Here is a 13,476-nt window from a genome sequence, read left to right on the forward strand (position 1 = left end):
TGTTCATTTGTTGCTTTTAATTTTTTATACCACAGAAGAGTGAAATCATATGATTCTTAACTTTTTCTGACTGACTTATTTCTATAGGCAGCTTCTAACATGGCTTTAATGATCCCACTTCCTGGTGTTCATTCCCTGTGTATTTTTAGGGAAATCAAAAGAAAATAAACTAGTGGGATAATTAATAAAAAAAGATAAATGAGGCAAAGAGTCACATGTCCACATGACTAATTACCTGGATTAACCACTTAGACATAACAGGGATTTTATAATGGATACAAATTAAGTTAAAATATTTATCTTGCCAGATAACTCTGATCACTATTATAACAAAGACTCATGATAATTTACAATCCAAAATATTAATTCATGTTTGAAAGCCAAACAAAGTTAATACATTTTCTTCCAATTTTTGAGGGGAGAATCATTAACATTAACCTAACCAATTATTTACAACACAACATTAACAATTGTAAAAGCCAAAACCAAAATTATATGATATCATTACATAAGCCATGTTAAAGCAAACACCCTCATAATTTTTCCTTAAATTTAATATTGTTTAGAATTTTGTATTGGTATGCCAGTGTCATTGTACTAGAATCAGATATGGAATAAAAAATCTCAACTTGAGCATGTGTTATGCATAGATAACAATTTTTTTCCATATCAAATTTTCAAATAATTACAAAATACTATGTTTGGATTTTTTTTTCAGTATTGTGAAAATAAAACCTGCCGAGAAATTGATTTAAAGAAATCTAACTGTAATGCCCCTACGAAATGCAAAGGGAATGGGGTAAGTGACTTTTCTTCTTGTAGTTCTAAACTGCATGTTATTTTTCTGGATAATTCAAAGTAAAAAATATATCTTACTTGAAAGAATTGAGAGTCTATATTACTTTTAAACTGAGCTTGCCTAGAACTAGCTAACTAACATAAAGAAAATCAGCTAAGAAATTCAAACACTATTAAACTAATTATACACCAATTGTGTGTTGAATTTATTGTAAGCACCCTCAACTTTTAAATTAGTATCATGTTTAAATTAAAAACATTTATTCTTTCTTAATGCAAATAAATGCATATTTTATATTGTTAACATATTTTGTTCATCCTCATAGTCTTCATAACTAAAATTTATGGCTGTATATTATTTTACAGTTAGTATACTTAAAAAGCATGTTGCCATATTAAATAATTTTTTGTTTGTTTTTTATGAAGAGGTTTTTAATAGGAAATATACTTTCATGTAAAAACTTTTTATTTCTTCTCAACTGCTTTATCTATGTTAATCTGGTAATACAAATTTGTCATTATTTCATATTTAATTTTATTTTCACTTCTTAAAATTTATAATTTTGGTCTTTTGTATGTAGTCAACATTATATGAATGATCCTATATTTATCAAATTTGTCAATATTCAACTTATAAATTTAAAAGTGATTGATTTAGAAGATATAAAATGCCAGTATATTGTCTTCAAATTTTTTTATGGGCTATTAACAAAGAGGATAGCTATATTGTGTGTGTGTGTGTGTGTGTGTGTGTGTGTGTGTGTGTGTGTTTAATCTTACTGGTTATTTTTTTCTTTTTATTGTTTATTTTGAGGTATTTATATGTACACAGGATACTGCAAAGATGTAAGTATAAAGATGTGTCATATGCCTTTCTCCTAGTTTCCCCCAATGGTTACATCTTAAATAATTATAGTACAATATCAAAACTATGAAATTAAGATGAGTATAGTATGTTCACATAGTTCCATGCCCCTGTTATCACAAGTGTAGAATGTATAATGACCACTGCAATACAGATACAGAGCTATACCATCATTACAAAATTCTCATTCTACCTCTTTATAGTCACACTAACTCTTCCTCCCCGCCCCGCCCACCCCCCAGTGCTTGACAACCACTAATATATTCTCCTGTCCTATAATTTTGGTCATTTCTAGACTGTCATATAAGTTGAATCATAATATATATATATAATTAACCCCAAACAAAACATAGTTTTATTTATTTCAGAGAGGAAAGGAGAGGGGGAGAGAGATAAAAACATCAATGATGAGAATCACTGATCAGCTGCCTCCTTCCTGCATGCCCCCTACCTGGGATCAAGCCCACAACCTGGGCATGTGCCCTGACCAGTTATCTAACTGTGATCTCCTGGTTCATAGGTCAATGCTCAACCATTGAGCCACACTGGTCAGGCTATGTTTTTTTTTTTTATGTTTTGTTTTCCTATAGTTAAAATTGTTGGCCTGATCTTTTGCTTTCCTTTGTTCAGTGATCTGTTATCAGACTCAGCTTTAATATCTGTCATAAAATCTCAAAACAAAGATATAGATTATTCGTTTTATAAGATATAAATTTTTCTTAATTTATCACTATTAAGCTCAATTTTTATATTAGACTTTTTGAATGAATTTTTTCTTTTGATAAAGTTTTTTACTGTGAAATAAGACATATAAGAAATAAATTAAGATAACATTTCTATATTTTGTATTTTTCTACATGTTATATTTCACAATTAAAATGTTTTAAAAAGAAAACTATTTAAAAGTAATGAAAATGTCAAATGAAATTTAACTGAATCTAGGGGAAGCAGTGTTTAAATCTCAATAAATCTCAACAACTCTATTATTTACAACTGGAGGCCCGTGAACAAAATACATGCACGTAGAGGAGGGTGTCCCTCAGCCTGGCCTGCACCCACTCCATTCTGAGACTCCTTGGGGATGTCCGACTGCCAGTTTAGGCCGATTGGGTCTAAACCGGCAGTCAGACATCCCTCTCACAATCTGGGACTGCTGGCACCTAACCACTCTTCTGCCTGCCAGTCTGATCACCCCCTAACCGCTCCCCTGCCAGCCTGATTGACACCTAACTTCTCCCCTGCCAGCCTGATCACCCCCAACTGCCCTCCCCTGCCAGCCCAATCATACTCAACTGCCCTTCCCTGCAGGCCTGTTTGTCCCCAAGTGCCCCTCACCCCTGATGGCCTGATCACCCACAAATGCCCTTCCCTGCTGGCCATCTTGTGGCAGCCATCTTTTGGTGGCCATCTTGTAATGACATGAGGGTGGCCATCTTGTGGTGACCATCTTCTGACAACGTCACATGAGGGCATTGCAGGAGGGCATGACGCCACCTAGACTTTTATTATATAGGATTACAATTCAATTTTATGAGCATGTAGTTATTCAGAAATTTCATTAATTGTGATATGTTGGCAGTTAATTAGTGTTGTTCATTGTCCATTCACGAAATACCTTTTTTATTACCAAAACTATATTTTCACTCCTGTTGAAAATTCAACACTTAGGAGTGGTTAGAGCATCTGCCCCCAAGCCAAAGGACCCTGAGTTTGATTTACAGTCAAGGGCATGTTCCTGGGTTGCAGGTTCAATCATGCATGCAGAAGGCAACCAATTGATGTGTCTCTCACATCAGTGTTTCTCTCTATCTCCCTCACCCTCCTTTTTATTCTCTCTGGAAATCAATGGGAAAAAAATATCCTCAGTTGAGGATTAAAAAACAAAAATAACTATTTTTAGAGCAGTTTTAGGTTCATAGCAAAATTGAGGGGGAAGTAACAGAGATTTTACATAAATCTCTTGGTCCCACACATACATTGCTTCCCCTATTATCAACATTATACAGTAAAGTGTTGCATTTGTTGCAATTGATGAGCCTACATTGACACATCATAATCACCTAAAGTCCGAAGTTTACATTACAGTTCACCTTTTGTATTGGATATCCTAGGAGTTCGGACAACTGTTTAATTACATGTGCCTATCATTATGGCATCATCAAATTTTTTTCACTAAAATTTTTCTATGCTCCCCCTTTTTATACCTCCCCTACGTTAACCTCTGGCAGCCACTAATCTTTTCACTGTTTTCACAATTTTATCTTTTCTAGAATGTCATTTAGTTGGAAACATTTGGTATGTGGTCTTCTCAGAGTGGCTTCTTTCAATTAACAGTATGCATCTAAGGTTTCTTTATGTCTTTTCATGGCTTAATAGCTCATTTTTACCATGGTTTAAATCATGTAAATCTATGTTGTCTAGATTTATTATGATTTATTTATTCTTTCACCTATTATTTATTTCTTGAATTATCCCTTTATATATTGCCTTTCATTTTTAATGAATTACTATTAAATTCCTTCCCTTATTTTGCCTTGATCAAATAAAAAAGAAATTCTAGGGTATAACTGCTTTTTTTGTTTTGTTTTGTTGTTTCTATGTGTGTGTGTTTGTTGTTGTTGTTTTTTATAACTAGTTACCTTGTAATTTTAACATTTTTTATTGTCCTTATTCTTTTATTCTTATACCAAACTTATGTAAAAGTATTTAATCCTGCACACACACTTAGTCTTGCCCATTTTTGTACTTTTTCATACCGTTCACCTTTCACTTCTAACTTGTGTTTTGTGTAGCTACTTTGACTTTGAGATCCCTGAGGGATTGTATGCATTAGCTTATTTTTTAAAAAAATTTTTTAGTGATTACAGAGAAGAAAGTAGAGGGAGAGAGAGAGAGAGAGAGAGAGAGAGAGAGAGAGAGAGAGACATCAATGATGAGAGAATCATTGATTGGCTGCCTCCTGCATGCCCCCTATTGGGGATTAAGGTCACAACACGGGCATGTGCCTTTACTGGAATTGAACCCTTCAGTCCACAGGCCTACACTCTATCCACTGAGCCAAACCAGCTAGGGCAGCTTTTTTTTTTTTTTTTTTTCCTAAAAATTGCAATACAGATACAGAGCTATACCATCATTACAAAGAGATGAAATTATAATACATAGAGATTTGCTATTCTAGAAAATATGTTCTTTCTAATATGACATTGTTTTTCTATTTAATGGGAGGGATGAGCTGCTGGAATACTTTTTCAAAAAGTAGAAAGAAAATGTATGTGAGAGGTTATACATTTAGAGATGTTGCATATAGACAATGCAAATATTTTTGCTGACCCACAAAAGATGTCTCCTGTTTTATTCCAGATGAAGTTTCGGAAAGTTCGTTTTAGGTCTGTGAAATATGCCATTGGTATTTTAATGGGGAGTGCATTGAATCTATAGATTGTTTTGGGTAGTACGGACATTTTGATGATATTGATTCTACCAGTCCATAAACACGGTATGTTCTTCCATCTGTTTATGTCTTCCTCTATCTCATTTTTCAATGTCCTGTAGTTTTCCACATGCAGGTCTTTTACCTCCTTAGTTAAGTTTATTCCTAGGTATCTTAATGTTTTTGGTGGTATGGTAAATGGGATTGCTTTTTTAGTCTCTATTTCTGTAAGTTCATTATTGGTCTATAGAAATGCCATAGATTTCTTTCTTTTTTTAAAAAAATATATTTTATTGATTTTTTACAGAGAGGAAGGGAGAGAGACAGAGAGTTAGAAACATCGATGAGAGAGAAACATCAATCAGCTGCCTCCTGCACATCTCCTACTGGGGATATGCCCGCAACCCAGGTACATGCCCTTGACTGGAATCGAACCTGGGACCCTTCAGTCCGCAGGCCGACGCTCTATCCACTGAGCCAAACCGGTTTTGGCGCCATAGATTTCTTGGTGTTAATTTTGTATCCTGCTCCTTTGCCGAATTCATTTATTAAGTCTAATGATTTTTTGATGGAGTGTTTAAGGTTTTTATGTACAGTATCATGTCATCTGTGAATAAGGACAGTTTTACTTCTTCTTTTCCAATTTGGACTCCTTTATTTCTTCTTCTTGTATGATTGCAATGATTAGTACTTCCAGTACTATGTCGAACAGGAGAGGTGAGAATGGGCATCCCTGTCTTTTTCCTGTTCTTAGGGGAAATGGTGTTAGTTTTTGCCCATTGAGTATGATGTTGGCTGTGGGTTTGTCATATATGGCTTTTATTATGTTGAGGTATGATCCTTCTATTCCCACCTTGCTGAGAGTTTTTATCAAAAATGGGTGTTGGATTTTGTCAAATGCTTTTTCTGCATCAATTGACTATGTGTTTCTTTCTCTCTCTCAATTTGTTTATGTGATGTATCACATTTATTGATTTGTGGATATTGTACCATCCTTGCATCCCCAGGATAAGTCCTACTTGGTCATGGTGTAGGATCTTTCTGATGTACCGCTGGACCTGATTTTCTACAATTTTGTTGAGGATTTTGGCATCCATGTTCATGAAGGATATTGGCCTGTTATTCTCTTTCATTGTGTTGTCTTTATCTGGTTTTGGTATTAGGGTGGTGCTGGCTTCATAGAATGAGCTTGGAAGTGTTCCTTCCTTTTGAAATTTTTGGAATAGTCTGAGGAGGATGGGTTTTAGTTCTTCCTTGAATGTTTGGTAAACTCCCCTGTGAAGCCGTCTGGTCCTGGGCTTTTGTTTGCTGGAAGCTTTTTGATGACTGCTTTAATTTCTTCCATAGTTATCGGCCTATTGAGATTTTTAGAATCCTCCTGATTGAGTTTTAGAAGGTTGTATTTTTCTAGAAATATCTCCATTTCCTCCGGGTTGTTTAGTTTGTTAGAAGAGAGTTGTTCATAATATTTTTGAATAATCCTTTGTATTTCTGTGGGGTCTGTTGTTATTTTGCCTCTTTCATTTCTGATTTTGTTTATTTGGGTCCTCTCTCTCTCTGCTTCCTGATGAGCCTGGCTAGAGGTTCATCAATCTTGTTTATCCTTTCAAAGAACCAGCTCTTGGTTTTATTGATCTTTTGTGTTGTTGTTTTTGTTTTTTCTTTTTGGCCTCTATGTCAGTCATTACTGCTCTGCTCTTTATTATCTCCTTCTGTCTGCTCCTTCTCGGCTTTATTTGTTGCTCTCTTTCTAATTCTTTGAGTTGTGGAGTTAAATGATTTATTACCATTTTTTTCTTGTTTTTTTGAGGTAGGCCTGTAGAGCTATAAACCTCCCTCTCAGGACTGCTTTCATTGTGTCCCATAGATTTTGGATTGTTGTGTTTTTATTGGAATTAGTTTCCAGGATGTTTTTAATTTCTTCTTTGATCTCTTTGGTAACCCTGTCATTATTTAATAACATGTTATTCATCTCCCAAGTGTTTGAATTTTTTGGATTGTTTTTATTGTAGTTTATTTTTAATATTATGCCATTGTGGATTGAGATAATGATTGATAGGATTTCAATCTTCTTGAATTTGGGGAGACTCTCCTTTTGATCTAATATGTGGTCTATTTATGAAACTGTCCCATGTGCACTTGAGAAGAATGTATATTCCGTGACTTTGGGCTTTGGTATGAAATACTCTGAAGATGTTAATTAAGTCCAGATGATCTAGTGAGTCATTTAGGATTGCTGTTTCTTTGCAGATTCTTTTGTCTAGAGCAGGGGTTCTCAACCTTCCTAATGTTGCGACCCTTTAATACAGTTTCTCATGTTGTGGTGACTCCCTACCATAAAATTATTTTTATTGTTACTTCATAACTTTAAATTTACTACTGTTATGAATAGTACTGTAAATATCTGATATGCAGGATGTATTTTCATTGTTACAAATTGAACATAATTAAAGCATAGTGATTAATCACAAAAACAATATGTAATTATATATGTGTTTTTCGATGGTCTTAGGCAACCCCTGTGAAAGGGTCATTTGACCCCCAAAGGGGTCACGACCCACAGGTGGAGAACTGCTGGTCTAGAGGATTTATCCAGTGATGTCAGTGGTGTATTAAAGTCCCCTACTATGATTGTATTGTTGTCGATCTCTCCCTTGATATCTTCCAGGAGATTTTTTTTTAATATATTTGGGTGCTCCTGCATTGGGTGCATATATGTTTATCAGGGTTATATCCTCTTGTTGTATCTATTCCTTTAGTATTATGAAGTGGTCTTCCTTATCTCTTGTTATGGCCTTCACTTTAAGGTCTATCTTGTCAGATATAAGTATTGCTACCCCAGCTTGTTTTTTCATTTCCATTTGCCTGAAAGATATTTTTCCATGCTTTCACTTTCAGTCTGTGTGGGTCCCTTGTTCCGAGGTGGGTCTCTTGTAGACAGCACCTATATGGGTCATGTTTTTTTTATCCATTCAGTCACTCAATGTCTTCTTATTGGAGCATTTAGTCCATTTATGTTTAATGTTATTATTGATAGATACTTCTTTGTAGCCATTTTTATTTTTTGTGCCTGTGTTCCTCTTAACTTTTTATTTCTTCTTTTTACACCAATCCCTTTAGCATTTCTTGCATTGCTGACTTGGTAGAGATAAACTCCCTTAGCTTTTGTTTTTTCTGTGAAGCTCCTTATTTCCCCTTCAATTTTGAATGATAGCCTTGCTGGATAGAGTATTCTTGGATTCAGTCCCTTGCTTTGCATCACTTTGTAAATTTCCTTCTATTCTTTTTTGGCCTGATGTGTTTCTGTTGAGAAATAATTTGATTATCTAATGGGAGATCCCTGGTATGTAATTTTCTCTCTCTCTCTTATAGCCTTTAAGATTCTCTCTTTGTCCTGAACATTTGCCATCGTAATTATGATGAGTCTTGGTGTGGGTCTTCTCGGGTTCATCTTGTTTGGTACTGTCTGTGCTTATCTGACTTTTTTCTTTCCCACATCAGGGAAGTTTTCTGACATTATTTCTTCAAATAGGTTTTCTAAACCTTGGTCCTCTTCCTGTTGTTCTGGCACCCCTATTACTCGTATGTTGCTTCATTTCATGTTGTCCCATAGCTCCCTTATGCTCTCCTTCTGTCTTTTAATTTTTTTCTCCAATTTCAGATCAATTTGGGTGTGTTTTGCTTCCCTGTCTTCTAATTCACTAATTCAGTCCTCCACTTCTAGTCTACTGTTGAAACTTTCCATGGTTTTTTTTTTTTTTGCAGCTATATCACTCTTCATTTCTTCTTGATTCTTACATAAGTTGTTGATTTTTTTTTCATCCATTTCTTCTTGATTCTTACATAAGTTGTTGATTCTTCATCCGTCCGGTTTATGAACTGTATGACCCTTATTATGAATTCTTTTTCTGACATATTGCACACCTCTGTTTCACTTGGCTGCTTTTCTGGTGAGTCCTTTTCTTTCCTTTGGGATTTCTTTGTCTACCCATTTTTGGTCTCTCTGACTAATCTAGATGTCGAGTTGTACAGGGGCTGCTCTTTGGGTGGCAGTGGCTCCTTGGGCTGCAGTTGCTCCTCGGACAGTCGCAGTAGTGGCTGCTCCTCAGTTGGCAGTGGCTCCTCTGGTGGGTGCTGTTTACAGCAGTGGTGCCTCCTCTGGCTGATGGGGGAGGCTGCTCTCACAGCTGCTGTTCCTTGGACAGGGGTGGGCTGATCATGAGGCTGCTGCTCCTTGGATGGGGCAGGCTGTGCATGGCTGCTGCTCCTTGGATGGGGGTGGGCTACTCACTTGGCAGCTGCTCCTCTCACCTGGGTGGACTACTTACATGGCTGCTGCTCTTTGGATGGGTTGGATGCACGCTGCTGCTGTTCCTCAGATGGGATGGGCTGCTTGTGAGGCTGCAGGTCCTTGGACAGGGGCAGGTTGCTTTCAGGGCTGCTGCTCCTTGGAAAGAGGACACGCTGCTTGTGCAGCTGCTGCTCCTTGGGCAGGAGTGAGCTGCATATGCAGCTGCTGCTCCTTGGACAGGGGCGCGCTGCTCACCTGGCTGCTGCTCATCGAACAAGTGCAGGCTGCATGTGTCTGCTGATCCTCAGACTGGTGCAGGCTGCTTGGGCAGCTGCTGCTCCTCAAATGGGGGCAGGCTATTCGTGGCACTGTGGTTCCTCGAACAGGGATGTGTTGCTCACACAGCTGATGCTCCTCTGATGGGGGTGGGCTGCTCATGCAGCTGCTGCTCCTCAGATGGGGGCAGGCTGCTTGCGCAATTGCTGCTCCTTGGACAGGTGCAGGGTGTGGGCTGGGCGCAGTTGCTGCTCCTCACATGGGGTGGGCTGCTTGCATGGTGGCTGCTCCTCACATGGGCAAGTGGGCAGTTCACATAGCTACTGCTCTTTGGATAGGGGTAGGCCACGTGAGGCTGCTGCTCTGAGGCCTGGAGTGGGCTGATTGCAGGGCTGCTATTCCTTGGACAGAGGCAGGCTGCTCACATGTCTGCTGCTCACATGGTGGCAGTACCCTGGTCTAAAGAGTTGGGCTTGTCAGAGGGGAGCATGCTTCAGAACTCGCTGGAGCCTGTGCCTGGGTTGGCTGGAGTCTCGTTGACTTTAGGGCCACAGCTGAGGTATCAGGTCCCTGGCAGGGGTGGCTATAGAGTCCCATGTGTTATCAGAGGGAACCCTGGGTGGAGGTGAGGCTGTGCTCCCAGTTACAGCAGCTCTCCCTTTCAAAAAAGCTAAGCCTCTGAGGACAAGCTGGCCTCCTGGTACTGTTTGCAATGGTAGTAGAGGCTGCCTAGTTAGGCGAGCCCAGTTAGCCTGCCTCCGGAGGTCCTGCAGGATCTAACTGTGCCACACACACACACACACACACACACACACACTCCACCTGACCACATACTCCTCTTTTGCTCCCTCACTCATTCATGTTCTCTCCCTCACTGCTACCTTCTTTCTACCTCTGTATTTGGGTCTGGAGTGTTACTGACCTATTCGTGGATGGAGTTTCTTCTCCAGGTGTCTGGTTATGTGGCTCACTCTCTAGCACCTGGCCAGACAGGATAAAATTCACCTTGACAAGACACAACACGATGGAACAAAGCACAAATGTACTCACGACATCAATAACCCCAATATAAGTGACCACCTGAGCAAAGAGAATTAGGGGACAGAAAAGAGAGCACAAATGATATCGAAGAGAGAGAAAAAGATAAGAGAGAGAAGAAAAAGGAGAATATATATATATATATATATATATATATATATATATATATATTGGGGGAAACACCACAGAACCAATAGACAAACCAAAAAAATACAAACACCAAACACCCAGCAAAGAGTGTGGGGGCAGAATCTGTAGAGGCTGGGCTTATATACAGAAAATAAGGTTAAGAATTGGATGAATATGGGGAGGACCTCAATTCAGTATAGAGGAAGTAGAAAGGGGATAAGTGGATAAGAAGAAAGAGGATGAGAGGAAAATACTACTACTACTACTACTACTACTACTACTACTACTACTACTAATAATAATAATAATAATAATAAATTTACAAAAATAATGATTTCAAAAATGGTATAAAAATAGCAAATAAAAATAAGATAAAATAGAGTGATGGGAAAATAATGGAAAAAGAAATAGAAAATAAAGCAACAAACAAAAACAGGAAAACAAAGAAAAAAAAAGAGATAAAATAATAATTAAAAAAATAAAAATGAAAAAGTGAAGTGTCATTCCTTTGGCTGGCTGAAGAACCCAGTCTTCTGGACTGTACTATTTCTCAGTTTCCTGTTGCTGGGACTGAAGGTCTCTCTTTAGGCTGGTCCCTGTGGACTCTCAGGGACTACAGTGGGGCCTTGACTTACGAGTTTAATTCGTTCAGAGACCCAGCTCATTAAGGAGCTCATTAAGAAGCTCGTTAACTCAAATTACTGTGTCAACTCAATGCAAAAAATCGGCTGAGAGACAGCTGGTATCTCAAAAAACTCGTTAGTGGGGACACTCGTAAGTCAAGGCCCCACTGTATTCAGATTATTTTTACTCCTTTGTACAATTCAGGGTGGAATCTGGGTGCAGTTGTATTGGTTGCCCAGAGACTGGAGGGATGGGCTATCTCTTCAGGACAAAATGGCTGCCCAGCTCCTGGCTCAGGTATGACTCAGCGCCCAACTTGCTGCCTCTTCTCCTGGACGCCCACCTCTCCCCAGATTCCACAAGTCCACACCTTCTCCTGCATCTCAGCCATGGATAAGTGTCTGTATCCGAAAGGTCCTATGAACTAGGTTCAGTGAAGAAAAGCACAGGCCACAGAGAGGGGAAGGACTGCCCCTCTGTGAGCTTCTCCTGCTGGCACTGTGTGGTCTGGTCAGCCCTTAAGACTGCCCCCTCTGAGCTCAGCCTTTCATGACTGTGGACCCAGATCTAGAATCCCCTGCCTCCATCAGTCCTGTGGGCCTTCTTTCCACAGTCAGACGCTGTACCTGTCCCCAGGGATGCAGCTTGGTGCTGTGCGGATTCCCTTTAACCTTCTGGGCTCAGAGGCCTGGCAGACTCTCCTGCCCAGAACCTTAATTTTACCTTTCTCCAGGGATCCTCTGCCCTTTCTGGCTACAAACTGTCTCACCAGCTGAGTGTCCTTTGCCAATTTGGCTTGGATGTTATTTGTTTCAGCTGCTCGTGCTATTTGCTCTGGGACAAGTCTTTGGACATGTCCATCTATTCTGCTGCCATTTTGTATCTCCTCTGAAATCACTTTTTTATATGTAGGTGAAATGGTTTTAAAATTTGGATAACCTTCAAACACAAACAATTTATTAGTATTATCCATTTATTTTGTAAATGGAAAGGACAGAGCATCTATAGAATTATATTAAATATCTATACAATTTAATATTATGAGTCTGTTTTTTAAATATGCCAGTCCTATGTCTATACAGAAAGACAGGAAAACAGGTTCATGGTATAACATTAGTGGTATTAGTTTGGCAAAAAACCATGAATGTGTGGAATGTGTGTTGATGTATGTTAGTGGATGTGGGTATCGATGTTTATATATGAATATATATGAATGAAATGCAGAAAATGCTTAGCAGTGGGGGGTGTAAGTTAGTGAGGACTCTTTCAGTTCTATATATTTTATTTTTTTTAATTTCACAAAATTTTACTTGTTTTACTTTAAAATGAAAATTAATAAACCATTCAAATAAAAAAGCATAAATAACATGTAAACTGCACAGAATGTAAACGGTTAGTGATGCAAGCTTTTCAAAAAGTTTTATTTTATAGTTCATTTGAAAAAAAATTTGCATCTATGTTATATTAGTTTGGAAAATATATTCACTTAAAATGAAACACATATTGTTTCATAATGGTATTGAATTTCTAAGAAGGGCTGGGATAAGAAATTAAAGTGGCCAAGTCAATTGATGGTAATTTTATTGCAATATTTTGGGTAGAAATTAAAGAAATTAAATGTGGAAGTGGGAAAAGCAAATATTTTGAAAATAAATTGATATAATATTTGTGGAAAAATTCTAACATCACCCAATGATATGCTTTCTTCTGTGAATGACATGTACATAATTTTATTGAATCAGACGATTACTGGAATTAGTGGGTAGTCACATTGTAAGGTTTAAAAATGTGTCAAATCATTCTATTGTACACCTGAAACTAATATAACCAATATAAGATTGTATACCAACTATAGTTAAATAAAAATAATTTTAAAAATGATCATGAAGACGAAGTACTTATTAAAAACAGTCAAAATGTAAAGGCCAGAAATATACTATCATGTAGGTAGTGATGTCATTCACTATTACGCTGTCACAATTGTCACTACTTTTTCTAACCTATTTCTCAGATTACAGTCATGCA

General features: G+C 37.8%; 1 protein-coding gene across 1 annotated transcript in view; it reads left to right on the top strand.

The window, feature by feature from the left end:
* The window catches only part of LOC132226786 (disintegrin and metalloproteinase domain-containing protein 18-like), an 89,241-nt gene that overhangs the window by 58,650 nt on the left and 17,115 nt on the right, over positions 1-13,476 (top strand). Inside the window, exon 17 of the mRNA XM_059681220.1 lies at positions 719-799. Within this exon, the coding sequence (XP_059537203.1) occupies positions 719-799 (81 nt within the window). The remainder of the gene's footprint in view (positions 1-718; positions 800-13,476) is intronic.

Source organism: Myotis daubentonii, chromosome 2 (genome assembly GCF_963259705.1).
Source record: "Myotis daubentonii chromosome 2, mMyoDau2.1, whole genome shotgun sequence".
Taxonomy (NCBI): Eukaryota; Metazoa; Chordata; class Mammalia; order Chiroptera; family Vespertilionidae; genus Myotis; species Myotis daubentonii.